Source organism: Crotalus tigris, unplaced genomic scaffold (assembly GCF_016545835.1).
Source record: "Crotalus tigris isolate CLP2741 ecotype Arizona unplaced genomic scaffold, ASM1654583v1 scf7180000019642.961951, whole genome shotgun sequence".
Classification (NCBI taxonomy): domain Eukaryota; kingdom Metazoa; phylum Chordata; class Lepidosauria; order Squamata; family Viperidae; genus Crotalus; species Crotalus tigris.
In genome coordinates this window covers 562,738-579,788 of record NW_024097636.1, presented here as the reverse complement: position 1 = coordinate 579,788, position 17,051 = coordinate 562,738, and the positions used below count along the sequence as shown (strand labels likewise).

Sequence of the window (17,051 nt, the reverse complement as noted above, 5' to 3'; positions counted from 1 at the left end):
TCATTCAGACAGCAATTCAGTTCTGCAAAGTTAAACTTCACCCTTGCTCTCTGCAAATGCTGCATTCAAAAGTCATTAATCTTGAAAGCAGCAGCAAGTTCCAAGGGGTGAGCCGGGTTGTTAAAACAATAGGCCCAAGTGCATGTTGGGAACAGTTTTCTGGGGCTGTGGCATAAAATAAAACCTTCAGCTTTTTTGTAATCTATGCAGCAGCTTCACATTAAATATCACCTTCTCACTCTACTGATTACAAGAAAGACCAAATAAATCATTCAAGTTCCAATGACAGACTACAGGATGATATTAGCATAAGAGAGATCAATGATAAAACACATAAACTTCCTATTCAAACAGAACCCCTTATAGCCAAGAAAGGCTGTCTTGTTTTACCAAAAACAATAAAACGTGCATCTTTAATTTCTAACCTCTTTTCAGAATAAACCAACTCTAAACTAGTTTTTGTGTGTTGGGAGGGCAAGGGAAGTGTTTTTTTTTTTATCTACTTTCTGTTTTGCAGCAAAAAGATGGCTTCTAGAATATTTTCCATAAATGTATGTTTTTCAGAGTGCTGTATCAGAATATATCGTGCACTAAGGCTGAATCCAACACCTTTAGAGTAAAGAAGGTTTTTGTGAAAGCCTCAAGTAGAGCTTTGGGAGAGGATACAAGACGTCAAGATGGAAGGCACAACCACACAGGTTCCCTTTTTATATTTCATGATGCACATAAAGAGGGCAGGCTTTGATCATGCAGTCACACTGTCTCAATCTGCACAGATTGTCATTGTGGAAGTAACATTAAAAACCATCATATAAGCCATTTTGAATTCCAGAGAAAAGTCAAGGTATGTAGTGTTAGTGATATCATTGTATTTATGATGTACACTGCCTACAGTCACTCGTTGAGGTGGGCAGCTATAGAAATCAAACCAAATTAAATCAAAAATAAATTCTTACTATGGCTATGGGGTTATACACTAGGAAAAGGAATACTGGTTTCCAGTGCTTTTTTTGAAGAAAAAAAAAGGTGCTGGAACTCACACATGTTATATAACCCACCTTGCCTACCCTACAAGGTTCCATCCAAAAAAGGTGCCGGAATTCCGTTCTGGGCGTTCTATGAGGAAAAAAAGCCCTGCTGGTTTCAATTAGATGTAAAGGTTAACTGAACTAGCCACTGGATGGCACTCTTATAACATTTAGATGCAAAACTATTAGTACCAATAGAAACTCAACACAACCTGCTATTCTAAATAGCTTCATTGTATTCAAGGTAGAATATTTAGGGGAAGCGTGAAGCTTTCATCGACCCCTAAAGCAAACCTAATGGGCATCAGGAGGATGTAAAAAGAAGGGGAAATATGGTCCACCAACAATGTTCCTTCTTTGGTAGATGGAAATGACTGGATTTCAACATTTTAAAGCAATTTTTAACATGCAAATATCTTTACAATAATCCTGTTTCCCATCATTATTATCCACTTTTAAAAGATATTTTGTATGCTTTCAAGTTGAAAACAACCCCTATTTATTTAAATGAAGCCACATCTTCTACCACATTGTAGTAATAGAATTCAAAAGAGAGTTAAAAAGATTCAAAAGGAAAATGTACTTGGCTTAGTAAACAGTTTATTATACTGCCTGCGAAGAGATGTATTCTGCCTTAAACAATTCGCTGTCTTCTATAATGAAGTCAGCCATGACCATTGCAATCGGCTTTCTGCTACCAATAATGTATCTTCCAAAAATATAGTAGGCTTAGATGCACAGATCATTAGAACTGGCTTGTCAAATAAAAGAAACTTTTGAACTCAGATATTTGATAATGTAAAAGTTAAAATGTCTAAAACTATAAACAAGTAATTCTGAATTATAAAAACATAAAAACACAGGAAAGGTACAGGAAAACAATACATTAGGAACCTAGGCTGTGATGTAAATGTATCATCTATCTCGGCCAGAATTATAATTATTCCTATGCTGAATATAATCTTGTTTATAGATTCTTTGTTTCTCTCTCCGCTTTGATATATTTATCTTACAATATTGGCCAACAGAAGTATTCTGAAATAGCTTGGTATCCAGCACTGTAAATCATATTTAAATAGTTACCGGTAATTCTCAATTTATGACCATTTATTTAGCAACTATTTAAATTATAACAATGCTGAAAAAAGTGACTTATAACTGGTCCTCACATTTATAACCTTGCAGCATCCCCATGGTCACATGATCACCATTTGCAACTTTCCCAGCCAGCTTCCAACAATCTCAATACAGTACCGTGTTTCCCTGAAAAGGAAAGACCCAACCAGAAAATAAGCCTTAGCATGATTTTTCAAGATGCTTGTAATATAAGCCCTACCCCAAAAATAAGCGCCAGTTAAGATATAATATATAATATTATTGGTGAGCTCTGCAAAGCCCATGCAGCGCAGGGGAATCTGAGCACTGCGACTGCTCGACAGGCCCTCCAAGCAGCAGGAGGCGGCAGAAGTGTGGGGGGGCATATGATCTGACCCACCGGATGTGCTGGGTGGCCGCCCATCCACTCCATCCTACAGTCTGTCTTTGCTTGCCCATTGTCGTGATGGGGCAGGTGGCTGCACAGGACATCTGGCAGATCTGCTGCCACCACTACAAGGTGAGGCAAGTGGTGAGGTGGAGTGGCGCCATGCCACGATCCCTGAGCACTCGGCCCCCACTATCCAACCTTATCCTCCAGCTCCACCACACACATGAGATGAGCCAGCTGCCTACCGCACCACCCAACAGTCCTGGCAAACAGGAAAGGTGGGGAGCCACCATCCCCAAGAGGCAGCTGGGACTTCCCTCCCCATTCCTGCCCAAGCCCAGCCCCAGAGCTGCCCTATGCACCCCGCACTCATGTATCTCGGAGCCTGCAGCCAGGCCACCTCCACCCCACCACTTGCTTTACTTCGTGGTGGCCGCACCACCCCATTATGGCCATGGGCAAGCAAAGACAGATGAGGGGACGGAGTGGGCAAGCGGCTGCCAATGCATCCAGAGAGCCAGATCACATTCCTCCCCCCCCCATGCCTCTACCTGTGCCTGCTGCTTGGAGGGCCAACCCATCAGCGCTTGGACTCATCTGCACTGAGTGGGCTTTGTAGCCCCAGGTGTGGGCCTTATGCCTGACATGTCTGTTGAACTAATAAGCCCTAATGTGTCTTTTGGAGCAAAAATTAATATAAGACCCGGTGTTGTTTTTAGAGAAGCATGATAGGAGAAGCCTGATTCACTAAACAATTACATGATTGTTACTTAATCCATAATAATCTCTGCAAAAAAAAGTTGTAAAATTGGGTTTGGGCACATGATGATTCATTTAATGACCGCACTGCTTATCTATGGAAGTTCCAGTCCTAATTGTTGATGTAAGTCTAGGACTATCTATAGATTATCAGCAAAACAAATTTATTTAAAAAAAATACTGTAATATTCCTTTTTAAAAACTAGATTTAAATTTGATGCAATCATGTATATTTTCAGTTAGGAACATATATGTTATGGGAGAATTGTAAGCATATCCCCTAAAATCCTCTGGAGAAAAAAATAAGTATCTGTCCAGATACAAAAGGTGGCAATGGTTGGATAGTCTTAGTGCTGGGGTAGGCAACCTTGGCTCTTTTATGACTCGTGGGCTTCAACTCCCAGAATTCCTGAGCTCAGGAATTCTGGCAGTTGAAGCCCACGAGTCATAAAAGAGACAAGGTTGCCTACCCCTGTCTTAGTGCTATTGATGACTAACCCATATCAGATTTTGCTTTCCTTGGGAAAAAAGCCTCACAACTCCGAGACTGCACTTGTTTTTCATCTCAACGACAAGTTGTTGGCAAAACAATTCTTTGGTAGGCAGAGTTGGAAAGACAAAGAGAAAAAGAAATGCTGTTTAAACTAATAATGAAATAATTAGGGGCAACTGTTTTGTGCATTGGCTTATTTTTAACACGCGTGAACAATATTGGGCATGTTCGTGAATAAGCTGTTGAAGTGACATAAAATAAAATTTGAATAGCAGCGTGCCAAGTCAACATTTGTGTTTATGTCAATCAATTTGGGGAATCTGTCAAGCTTGCAGTTGTTCCCAGCAAAAGAAAAAGAAATGACGAATTCTGAGCTGAATAAGCTTAGTTTCCTGTTTGCCCAAATTTTAATAAAGGTTTATTTATTTAATTTATATCATGTCTTTATTATTTTTATACACAACTCAAGACAGCGGACATATCCCTCCTGCTCTTATTTTTTTCCCACATCAACAACAACCCTGTGAGGTGAGTTGTACTGTGTGAGAATAAGTGGCCTTAGGCACCCAGCTGGCTTAAGAGCCCTTTCATATTTGGGTGTAACTGTGACAAAGCATGCCTCAATAACCTATGCTCTAGCTGTGTCCTCATGATTTTGCCTCCATTGTGTATTATTCCAGTCATAAATTTCAATAGTTTTCTGCAGCACAAGGGAGAACAGGTGTGTCAGCTCCCAAAACATAATGGTAAAGTTTGTATATTGAATTTTAAAAAGTGCTACTATAATTATAAAACAAAACATTTCTCCCTCCATTATTCTAGGGTTGTGCATTCCTGCATATACTACTGGGATTTTAAATCATGCAGGTTTTCCCACGTGAAATTGCTACCCAAAGAACAATGTCTTTGTTTGGACATCTTGGGGTAAGGGCCCAATAAAGTCCCATGCTTATGTATTTACTTCACATAGATCTGTAACTGCAGACAATGGCTTCTGTTAACAGAATTATATTAAACTGAAATTAAAAATATACACATGCATATTGTCAAGAACTCTATGTACACATATTTGCTGATTAAATTAGAAATTCCATCATGAAAATCATGAAAACGTCAATGGAAGAATAATTGCAATTTAAACTCATTTAGTGCTTATGTACATTGGCAATAGAAAATAATACTGCACTTCTCACCATAATGAGGAATGATTGCCCAGGCCATGGCAGATGCATAGATACCTCCAATCATCCAAAACATGCAAAGCCAACTTAAATGTTCACCACGTTTCTCTCGAGCAAGTACTTCAGCAAAATATGAAAATACAACTGGAACAGCTCCTCCAATCCTAAAAAAAAAAAGGAATAACAGGAACAAAAAGTCTGTAGAAGCTCTGCTTTATTTTGAGGAAAAGTATGCTGAAAGCAATAGAGTTCTGAGAATCTTGACAAATAAATCAATTACTTATTTACATCAAAGAAATGTTGATTAAGGAAAGCTTGTATGCTGTAAATCACTGTATTGCTGAACATTATCCAGGCACAGCTTTGAAGGAATACAAGCATGCTGAATCCCCAAGCTTTTCTTTGACTTTATTGTAATCTGAGATGGAAAAGAATGTAAATTCTCCCAGCTTCTCTGAATTGCTTTTATTTATTTAGTGTTTTTGTTTTGCTCCAGCAAAGCAAAGACTCTGATGGATTTGCTCATCCCCAAAAGGCATAACAAACTGCTATGGGCCAATTTTCAAGGGTGATGGGACTGCATGTTTTCCAGGCACCACTGACATGGAAGGATGCAGAGGTATCAGCAGGGTGTGGTCAAAAAAGTATTGCACATAAAAAGCAGACAATGCTTCAACTGGGCCTTTTGGGCTATTATCTTGACTATTTTGAAATCCTGCAGACATCCCTGGATGGATGCTTCTAACACCTGACACACAGCCAAAGGGTGAGATATCAAAGGGAGAGATAGAAACATTCCTTGATTTCCCTGAAGTAACAGGAAGAAGAAAGTATATAACTGCATGTGGACAGAACTGAGGACGTGGAAGAAACATGTCCATGTTGATCAGGGACACTAATGATGCAATGGAGGTATGTGAAAAGGTCACCCAAAATTGGTTTAAAATTCTCTTAAAATGTCTTTTATTTGTGTTATATGAGGTACAGTCTTTTGTATTTCAAACAATATTAGCTAAGGACTGCTATTTCAGTTTTTGTAAACAGACCTTAAATATAGAGTGAAATAAATAATGCAGTAATAAAGATTTTTTAAAATCAACTGTATTGAATAATCAAAGCTAGCCATACATACGGGGGTCCTCAGTGTTCTCTCAGCTTGGTTGTTCTCGGTAGTTCAAGAAAACAATGAAGCTCAGAGAGGACCCCACAGTTCAACCATGAGCTACAAATATTCATTTCTATGAGCAATACACATTTTAATGATATTTTTGATGGCTTAGATAGTGGATATTTGGGAAGTGTTATATGGTACTATATGGTATTTCAAATATCATTATCAACCTTAAACAATGATAAGCTCCATTCTAAATAAGCTGTTCAATATGTTTGAAATTTAACTTTGATTATCATAAGCTCTTAATGCTGATGTTGGTGCTTAAGGAGACATCTGAGGCAACATCACCACATACCGAAATACTTTATGTAACTGTTAAATACTGAAAAGTCTTGCTATTTAATATTTAGAAACTTTAAATTTTCACGTAAAAGATTATCACACATGAGTCACTGTTCAGATTCAGAGAAATGTAAGCAGCATCGTGCTTTGGAAATGGGATTTTCCAGTATCTTTTTTGCTGAAATCTTCTCCCATCATTTCCTATTTGCAACAAACTGGAGATTCAAAGGCAACTATTTAATTCAGAAAGGCAATATCCATCTAGGAAATGATGCAAAGGAAAGGAGGACAAAGAGACAAATATTTAATGGCACAATTTTTGTCTCTGAGGTCTCCTTACGGAGGACATTTCATAACTGCAAATTTGGCTCTCTTCAGCTTAAACTAATATTAGGTCCCACTGCGGCTGGAAAAGAGATCTCCTGCAATGCTACTGAGATGCCATGGAGAAATAATTGGAGGAAAGAATGCTATACATATTACATTACACTCCTGAAAGAGTTTAAAATTTAACAAATACATGAATGAATTTATTGAGTCAATTACAAAATATACTAAAAATATTTATATTTTATTATTTATTAATTTTATGCACTTTTCATTTCATTTAAAATTCCAAATCAATTTATAACAAAAAATACAGTAAATAACAAAAATCAACCATTTAAAATTAAATTATAACTAAATGAACAATTATTATTGAGAGCTGGAAATGACTCAGGTCGCCCACCTCAAGCAATCAAACACATGGACAATAGACAATAAAGCACAGACTTGACATAAGCATTTAATGGTATGTACCAAGGTATAGCTATAATATCTTGAAGAACTGAAGTGTGGCAAACATGCATAACAGTGAAAATTACTGGGGTATGAAATGTTCTAACCTAAAAGAATATATCAGGATTGATCCAAAATCAAAGCAAACTGTTTTAGATTGGGCCATCTTAAAAACATCCTTTGCCCAGGTTTGAAATAGCAATTCAAAGATTGGTCATATTGTTTCAAATTCATAATGTTCTACATACCTTGAAGTCATTCAAAGGAATACAGTAAAACAGAAAATATGTAAGCATTCCCACTACATGTGATAAAAAACATGATCTCTTTATGAACTCCCAAATTTCAAGATTTATTTCATATAACATTTCCTTAGAAGTGAATCTATAGAATTCTGTAACTTTTTTTTTAGAATGTAACTTAAAATCCTAGTAAATCAGCATTATCATTAAGTTGGAATAAATTAAATATATATATTCAAATGGATAAATCTTTGACATAATACTCTACAATATCACATAAAGAACTGGGATTTTTTTAGGGCTCAGTCTCTCTGGATCAGAGTTTACACTTGTACAATCCAAAGATGGCACAAAGATGGTTGTCTATGTAGGTTCTCAATCATCCAGGTCATGGAGGTCCCAAAGGTGCTTTTTCAAAGGCAACTGGTCTTTCTTGTTTTTCTTTGAAGACATTTCACTTCTTATCCAAGAAGCTTCTTCAGCTATGACTGGATGGTGGGGAATGGAAAGATTTATATTCTTTGCGGATAGCTGGTCATTTGCATTCTTTTAGAGAGTTGTTGAGGCCATTTGGAGGTTGTCTGTGTCCTTCGGGTCACCTGAGTAATTCAAATGGATATGGAGCCTTCTTGGAACTGCTGAAAGGATTGTATTGTAGAGTTGTGCTTTCTGCAGGATGTTTTCTGTCCTGTGTCCCTTCACTGTTGAACACAGGCACAGGCTGTTGGGAATGAGTTTACACTGTCTGCATCTCAAACTGAACCACAAATGGTTCCTGTAGTCTGCAATTTTTCTGGAAATCCTTTCATACTCCCACATCATTCGAAGGGCGTTCATCCCAAAGTGCATAGCTAAATGTCTATGGAAATTCTCAGTCATCCAGGTCATGGAAACTTCTTGGATAAGAAGCAAAACGTTTTCAAAGAAAAACAAGGAAGTCCAGTTGCCTCTTGAAAAAGCATCTTTGGGACAAGCAAGACCTAGATGACTGAGAATCTCCATAGACATTTAGCTATATATTTTGGGATGAATACCTTTTGAATGGTATGGATGTATGAACAGGTATCAAGAAAAATTGCAGCTTACAAGACTTCTGAAACCAACAAAAATGGAAGCCTTGCATATCTCTGGGAAGAAATCCAGGGTCCTATTTTGTGAAGTTATAATAAATTTAGAATATTTAAAAGGGCAATGCTGTTTGAAGAAGTGGGGGATATGGTCTTACATGATTATTAGCAACTGGGCATTATCATTTAAGTCAATTGATAGGAATGAATTAAATACATCTAAATTGATAAATTTTTGACACAATCCTTTGATATCATAAAACTTTGATGTAATAAGTTGTTACCATGGTACTGGTAAAAAGTAAAGTTTCCTGCTACTGGTAAAAAAAATTACCTTGTTATGTGTATAGTATAACATGTGAATGAATTACATGGGTACAGTACTTACTTTTGTGTCTAAGCTTAATTCCTATTTCCTATTTAGAGATAAGTCAAGAGTAATTACACTGACTGACACTCTTGATCAGACTGCTAATGACTGGCAGTTGATTTTTCATAATCTTCTTCAGCTTTCCAAACTACCCATCTTCTTTGGGTAGATTTTTGTCCCATGGTGCTCCTCTTCCCCCTTCATTTTCTCTCCAGGCCCTCATTGATGACCACTTCTGAGAGCCTTGCTCCATGTACTCCAGGAATAAATAGCAACCTTTCAGCCAAACAAAACTGGTTAATCTATCTCAGGATTTTCAGCCATCACTGTTGGAGTTATCTCCTTTATTCTTCCTTAGCTGAGTAACATTGCCGTACTTGAATAATGGGGCTGACCATAGCCAAAAGTGCAGACTGAGAGAATATAAAAATATCTGAAGCATCCTACCTTCAAATTTGATCTTTTGAAGGGGACCCGGGAATAACCATTAGTATCACTTCATCTTAAAACAGATCAGCATACAAATATCATTTAAAAAAATAGGAGAAAGAGGAAGAGCTTACCCAAATCCAGAGAGTAGTCGACAGAAGAGAAAGAAGCCATAGCCCTGGACAAATGATGAAAGGAAAGCAAAGAATCCATTGACAGACATACATATCAGAAGAGATTGCCTCCTTCCCACTTTGTCTGCCAAGCCTCCCCAGAAGAACGCTCCTACCATCATCCCCAGGTATACTATGCTACCTGAAACACATACACAAAAAAAATAATGTGTAGGATTAAACAGGACTATCACGATACATTTTTGTTCTTAATATTAACCAATGGTATCATTTATTTGGAACTGTTGCAAATGAATAATTTGCATATACATTTATGGGAACAGTCCCTGTCCCTTTATTTCTCACATTTAATATATATTTAATTGCAAAAATATCTATTATTTAAATATTTATATTTGTACATTTATTCAATCATAATAAAATAAAGCTCAAAGCAAGCAAATACAAGAACACTACAGCAATAATGGAATAAGAAAATCCCAATATAATGTATTCCACTATAAATCTATATACTACTAAAACTTTCATTGCGTTTATCTTCCTGTTTGTCCTTCAAGTTAGTCCAAATGGTGCATCATACCACATCAATTTTTGAATCAAGATACCTACAATCTGCCAATTTACAGAATGCATTAAAAAAAAATCTGGGACCCAATACTCCTGTAGAGCTGAAATTGCATGATAATCAGACCAGTTTTATTCACAAAATTGTCTCTGTGCAGCATGCCCATGGTCACATGATCGTGATTTCCAACGTTCCTTAACAGATTACAACAGTCAATGGGGAAGCCAGCAGGAAGTCAGAAATCACTCCCACTCTCATTTTTTTCGAGCCCATGGTCATTCTGTTTAGCTATTTAGGTGAATAAATATTGATTTATTATTGTTTATTTGCATTAAAATTGCATATTATTCATATTATTCATGTATATAAAATTACGTATTACATATATATTCTTCTTAGATGATCACAGGACCATCCAACAGTTGTAAAAATTATGATCAGTTTAAAATTAAATTCTGTTCACTCAGACTATACTACCTTTCTCTCAAAGGATAACCTAATGGGTTACAGGGTCCAGTATAGTCTAAAAGAATTACATATCCTCAAGTTCAATGTTTCCTAAAACATGGGTAGGGAAATGCTGCAGTTGCTTCATCAGCACAAGTTCTTAATTTTGTTCCAAAACCAGGTTGAAACCAGCCACAAGCAATTCACAATCTGTTGTGAAAATATGTAAATTCACATATTTACAACTGCTTTTCTGGCCTTATGAAGGATGGAATGCCTCTGAACAGCTGAGCTGGGGACTAGCATCTCACTATGTTTAGAAGGTTTTCTATATAAAACAGCCCAGACACAAATGGTGCTGTAAAAAATAGTTAAATAAGATTTTGCTTTAAGTTTTTTTTTTAATTTTCTGGGCACTTATTTGAAATTATAGCCCATACCTTATATTCCTCCATGCACTTTCACAAGAATAAGAATCTGACAAAAACTGTTTCTCCAGACTTTATTTCGAAAAATCACATGTGATACCATCCCTTCAGCAAATATGAATAGTCTGCTAAGTGAAACCTATATATGAACAGTTTCTCATATATGTTCTATGTTACAAGAGTTCCTAATTCCACAATAGTTGTGGGCAACACATTACCATCAGAGGATCAAATAATTTTGCAGCCAAGAGATATTGCCCTGGTCCTCTTCCACATATTAACTCAATGGGATGGGAATTTCAATCAAACTTTAGATGACATTTTTATTTTGTAAGGGGAATATACAGTACAGTATATGGCAAATATAAAGTAATAATCAAAAATATGCCACATATCCTAGGAAAAAGAATAAAAGAAAGTGGCTACAAACAGAAGTGAACAGGTTGTTTATTTCTGGAGGCAGAATAACCTGCCTCAGAAGTGAACAACCTGCCTCCAGAAGTTGTGAATGCTCCAACACTGGAAGTTTTAAAGAAGATATTGGACAACCATTTGTCTGAAATGGTATAGGGTCTCCTACCTGAGTAGGGGGTTGGACTAAAAGACCTCCAAGGTCTCCTCCAACTTCATTGTTGTTGTTGTAACAGGAATAGCCCACATTAGTTTGGAAGGGTGTGTCTAGTAGTAGCATAAGAGGTGTGCACAAAATGAGACACTGAATTGTTAACCTTTGGTGCCAAATATAATTTGGAGGTCTCTTTTGGACATGGGAAATGGTTGAATTTAGAACAAGCCTCCTGGCCTTCAAAAATCTGGCCCTTCTGACAGTAGCAAAAACATAATAAAAACAATAAACCCTTGTTTTTTGATACCTGTGGTCGTCCCGATTTTTGCAGCTGAAATCTGGCAGCCTTACTCCTGGCCTTCCCCAAAATTGGAAGAACAATTTGTCCTGGAAGTATCATTCTCATTGAGAGGAATGTGAGAAGACATAAACTGGCTCTGTGTTATTGATCTCTGACACAGAACACAAATCTTTAAATCAATTTCCTTCATCCAGGCAGGACGACATGCTAGCAGAAAGTATTAAATTAATTTTAATCCAGTTTTAAAATAAACCTCTTCTATATTGTCTATAGTACACTGAACCTTACAGGGAGTCAGGAAATGGTGAATTTCTCTCCATCCCAGTACATAAAGGTTCACTTGCAAATTTACCTTTTTTCCTGACTGCCTGCCAAAAATAAAAAATAATTACAGCTTCCCTGGCACAATGAGGAAGGGAGAAAGAGCAGGAGGGGAAGGCAAGAGCAGAAGCTCCATTCTGCAATTCCCAATTCTCCGCCTGGCTCCCATTTTACATCTTAAATATAAATTTTATTTACGTCATCAATACTCAGAAGAAAAGGGTAATCATATTGTCCATAAACTCTTCCTCAGCACCACAACTTTTTTTTAAAATGTAAAGTCACAGAAATACTGCAGCAAACATGACAAACCAGCAATTTCAAAGATGTCATTGCACCAAGATATACTAAGGATGGCATCAACAGCACACAAAATTAAGCAACAGAATGCACACACACACCTCTAAGCTTACCAGGATAACCAGCACAGTTTTTTGCATTTTTAAATTTTATTTTATTGCAAGCTTTTTTTAAAAAAAATACACATTTTTAAATAACTCCAAAAAATACAAAAACAACAAAAATAAGCAATGGAAGAACATCAAAAATAAACAGTAACAAGCAAGCCAAAAAGAAGGAAAAATGAGTAATCTGGGCATATAACCTATCCATCAAGTACAGGTAGTACTTTAGTGACCATTTTAGTACATTTAGTGACCATTCGAAGTTAGAGTGGCACTGAAAAAATGACTTATGACCACTGACGGCCGTTGCAACATCCCCGTGGTCATTTTAGTACATTTAGTGACCATTTAGTACATTTAGTGACATTTAGTGACCCCATGGTCATTTTAGTACATTTAGTGACCATTCAAAGTTACAATGGCACTGAAAAAATGATTTATGACCACTTACGGCCGTTGCAACATCCCCGTGGTCATGTGAACTAAATTAGGGTACTTGTTAACTAACTCATATTTATGACCTTTGCAGTGTTCCGGGGTCATGAGATCACTCTTTGTGACCTTCTGACAAGCAAAGTCAATGGAGAAGGCAGATTCAATTAAAAACCGTGTTACTAACTTAACAACTGCAGTGATTCATTTAACAACTGTAATAAGAAAGGTTGTAAAATGGGGCAAAATTCACTTAACCACTATCTTGCTTAGCAACAGAAATTTTGGGCTCAATTGTGATTGTAAGTCGGGGACTACATGTATTAACAAACTATGAAAATTTCAAATGAAAAAGGTCTCTATTGTAAAATATAATGAAATCTGCAAAAAGCATATTGCATCTTCTTCCTCCCTCTGCTGATGAGGCATGCCCAACTTGGCCCTTCATGAGGTAGCTATTAGTTGTACAAAAGTTTTCCAGGGCAACAGAATACAAGACAGACTAAAAGACAGAGATGGAGAAGAGATTTGGGGGGGGGGGGATTTAAATGAATCTGGTCATAAATGCGGGCAGGTTGTTCAGGATCCAACTCTTGATCATGTGACCATAAGGGTGCTGCAATGGCTATAACATCAAGGACAGCCATAATTAACACCTGATCGATGCCATCATAATTCTGAACAATCTTTAAACATTTAGCGAGGACTACCTGTAAGCAGATAAATGATGACGCCAAAGGGGGGGGGGGGAATCAAAAAGCTAGCTAAATAAAGTTGGTTTTCAAATGCATTCAGAATCAAAGGAAGAATTTCCAGCTTAATTATCATCTTGCAGAAACAGACAATAATATCTAGTATGAAATCTGCTGCAATTTGCAATGCTGGGCAAGGATGTTGGTTACTGAAATTCATCCTAACTGGAAGACACCCGGTTGCCTATCCCTGAATCATCATTAGCCCTTGAATAGCCAAAAAACTAGACAGAGACCACATTATTTAATCCAATTTGCACAAATTATGTGTCCCATTATTACCATGCAAACAGCAATGGTACTATGGTATAAAAACAGCATTCGTTGAAAGGTAATTTAATCATAAAAGAAAATATATACATGTATTAATGCACACACATCAAAACACGTAAAGATTAAATACTGTGATGTAGTAATTATTGAACAGGGTTACTGATATTAAATTTATCTCAAAACATGATGTGAAATAACTGACAGATACTTTTACTACTAGTGGCAAAAGTATCATTTGAAAGTATCTTCACTTACCCAATAGTTCCTGCTGATATTTAAGAGAAAATCCTAACAAGGCTGAGATAAGGCAGATTTGGTTAAGTATCTGTTATATTCCCTGTAATAATACTTAAATCAGATTATAACTTTCTCTGTAACTGAGGACCCTCAAATTTTCTTTTAGATTTTTGGTACCAAATGTAGATGCAATAATCACCTAAATCTTAAATTCATCCTTTCGTAGAAGCAAATTAGCATGATTCTGTAGTCTGAAATCTACTTAAGGTTTAAAGAGATTCTCAATGGCATATGCCATGAAACTATATAAATGTTTCTCATTCTCTGGGATTAATTGTGCCTCACAATGAAAATCTTCCATTTTTAGTTGATTTACTTTAGTAGATGTTTAAAACTACTACTAAGAAGAAATATGGAAAAAATAAAAACAAAACAAATTTACAGGTGACATAAACTTAAAATTTCAATATAGTATTCAATCAGTCCTCTAGATTGAAAATTTCTTGTATTAATCTGAGGTTTCAAGACTGTTATTAATATTAAAACAATATTAATAAAAGGAGTAGTATAATATGAATCATATATCAAAATGAACTATTAACAAAACTTTAGATTAAGGGAAAGTTGGAGACGGGGTAGAAGTTACCCAAAACTATTAGTCCAACTGTGGCTTCCTAAAGAGGGGAAATACCACCCCCTTTTTTAAGTTAGGTGGAATCACCCCCTCTCATAAAGAGGCATTAACCACTGCTTTGAATACAACTGCATGCCACTTCCCAGCAGGTCTTGACCAGACAAGAGAGGTGTGGGTCCACACTACAGGTGGCAGAGCTCAGAGTAACAGGAACCCTGTCTACTTTCTCAGGATTGATCAGCTTAAACTAGATGTGCTTTGGTCACTTCCACAGGATCCATTAGCCAGAGTCTTAATTTTTTCCTTTATTTTATCATAAAGTCTTATAGAGATCATTTGAACATTGAGCTTTGGTAAAATATGGGGTTTTTTTTAATTGCTGCTATTCCTTCTAATCCCTTCAAGTTCTATTCTGCTGCCTCACTGTGATCCCCAGAGGGATCAGTAAAGAACACTTCATCAAAAACATTTACTTCCAACAGGGTCATCCAAGATATAAAGATCATCCTAGCCCCATAGTAAAGAACATCAGACAATTTATATCAGGCAGCATCTATATGTAAAAATTGTGAAGATAGATGCTACCTTAGTGACAAAAGCAAAGGCAATTTGATATTTCATAGTACATGAGAGAAGACAGCACTATCATATCTTTGAACAATAGTTGTTGAACAAATGCTCATAGGTCAAGGACAATCTGCACTTTTTTTCACCCAAGCATCAAAAGTGTAGGTGTGGTAATACTCCATGCTGATTTGCTATCAGCTAGCCAACATGCAAAAAGTAATGATTATTTTTTACAAAATGAACACAAAATCAAATACAGTAAAAATGCAAAAGTGAAAAACTCTGTTCTTAACCTGAGAAGTTGGATAAAGAATAGGCAATCCTACTGGGTTCTTTTAAATGATTAAAAACATAGGGTGGCTGTTTATTTATTCATTCAATTTGGAAAATCATCCATTTCATTTTTGTAACTGGATAGCTCACATAATAACCAATAACTAAAACACAGGAGAACAAAAGCACAATAACCTGGTAAAGCAAATTAAAATCAAAATTAAAACCAAAAAACATAAAAGCAGGCAAGTACAAGTTAATCATTATAACTATTTTTGTGTTTCGGGATTCGAGGCATTGAAGCATGACACATCGTAAACCAAACTCCTTTATTTCTCCTTACTCCACTCTAAGCAACAAGCAAACAGGCACGCAGGCCTTTTATAGTTTTCCAACCCCCAGGCAGTCCAGCCAATAATAATCCTTCTTTCTTCGCGCCTTGCGCATGCGCAATAGTCCAGCGCCAGCCAGTCTGGCCTCGGGCAGCTTTTAGGTTGCCCAGGACCATTTGCAACATTTCTGGGCCTGCTGAGTTTCCTCATCAGGCCCAGGACACAACAACTATCTAACAGTTTTCGAACCATAACTATATCCCCAGGTTCATTGATGCAACCATATCATTAGAGATTTTTGAAAGGCAAGCAGGGCTGGGACAAATCTAACCTGGAAGGAGAGGGTGATATTCCAAAGGACATGCACTCTTGGGTCCTGTTAAGATTACCTTCTTAATTGATGAGGCTTGTAACATGCCATTTTTCCTAGGCCTGATAGAATGGATAGATGTAACTGAGGACAGATGATCCCTCAAATGATGATCCCAGTCCCATGCTATACTGTATATGCTGGCTGCATAACAAACTGGTATTCCTTAACTACTATGAAGTCACATGCCTCAGACTCTAACCCTAAAAAAGCTGCTCCAGATGAATCTCTGGAATGTCAGGCTCAGAAGATTCCAACCAGGAATCATTTGAGACTGCTGAACACAGAAAAACAGAATTGGAAGGGACCTTGAAGGTCTTGTAGTCCAATCCCCTGCTCAGGCAGGAAAAACTATACCATTTCAGACAAATGGCTGTTCAATCTCTTCTTAAAAACTTCTAGTATTGGAGCATTCACAATTTTTGGAGGCAAGTTGTTCCACTGATCAATTGTTCTGTCAGGAAATTTCTCCTTAGTTCTAGGTTGCTTTCCTTCTTGATTAGTTTTCATCCATTGCTTCTTGTCCTACCTTCAGGTGCTTTGGAGAATAGGTTGACTCTGTCTTCTTTATGGCAACCCCTGAGATATTGGAACACTGTTAATATGTTACCCCAGTTCTTCTTTTCATTAAACTAGACATACGCAATTCCAGCAACCGTTCTTTATATGTTTTAGCTTCCAGCCCCCTAATCATCTTTGTTGCTCTTCTCTGTACTCTTTCCAGA

The 17,051-nt window shown here is 36.9% G+C and overlaps 1 protein-coding gene across 2 annotated transcripts in view; it reads right to left on the bottom strand.

Moving 5' to 3' along the window:
* The window catches only part of SV2C (synaptic vesicle glycoprotein 2C), a 68,935-nt gene that overhangs the window by 25,892 nt on the left and 25,992 nt on the right, over positions 1 to 17,051 (bottom strand). Inside the window, exons 3-5 of one of the 2 annotated variants that reach the window (XM_039364042.1) lie at positions 9,581 to 9,606; positions 9,426 to 9,469; positions 4,960 to 5,111 (exon numbers count right to left, since the gene is read on the bottom strand). In XM_039364042.1, coding sequence (XP_039219976.1) covers positions 4,960 to 5,111; positions 9,426 to 9,469; positions 9,581 to 9,606 — 222 coding nt within the window. Of the gene's footprint in view, positions 1 to 4,959; positions 5,112 to 9,425; positions 9,607 to 17,051 lie in introns of both variants that reach the window. The other variant, XM_039364040.1, reaches the window with a different exon arrangement.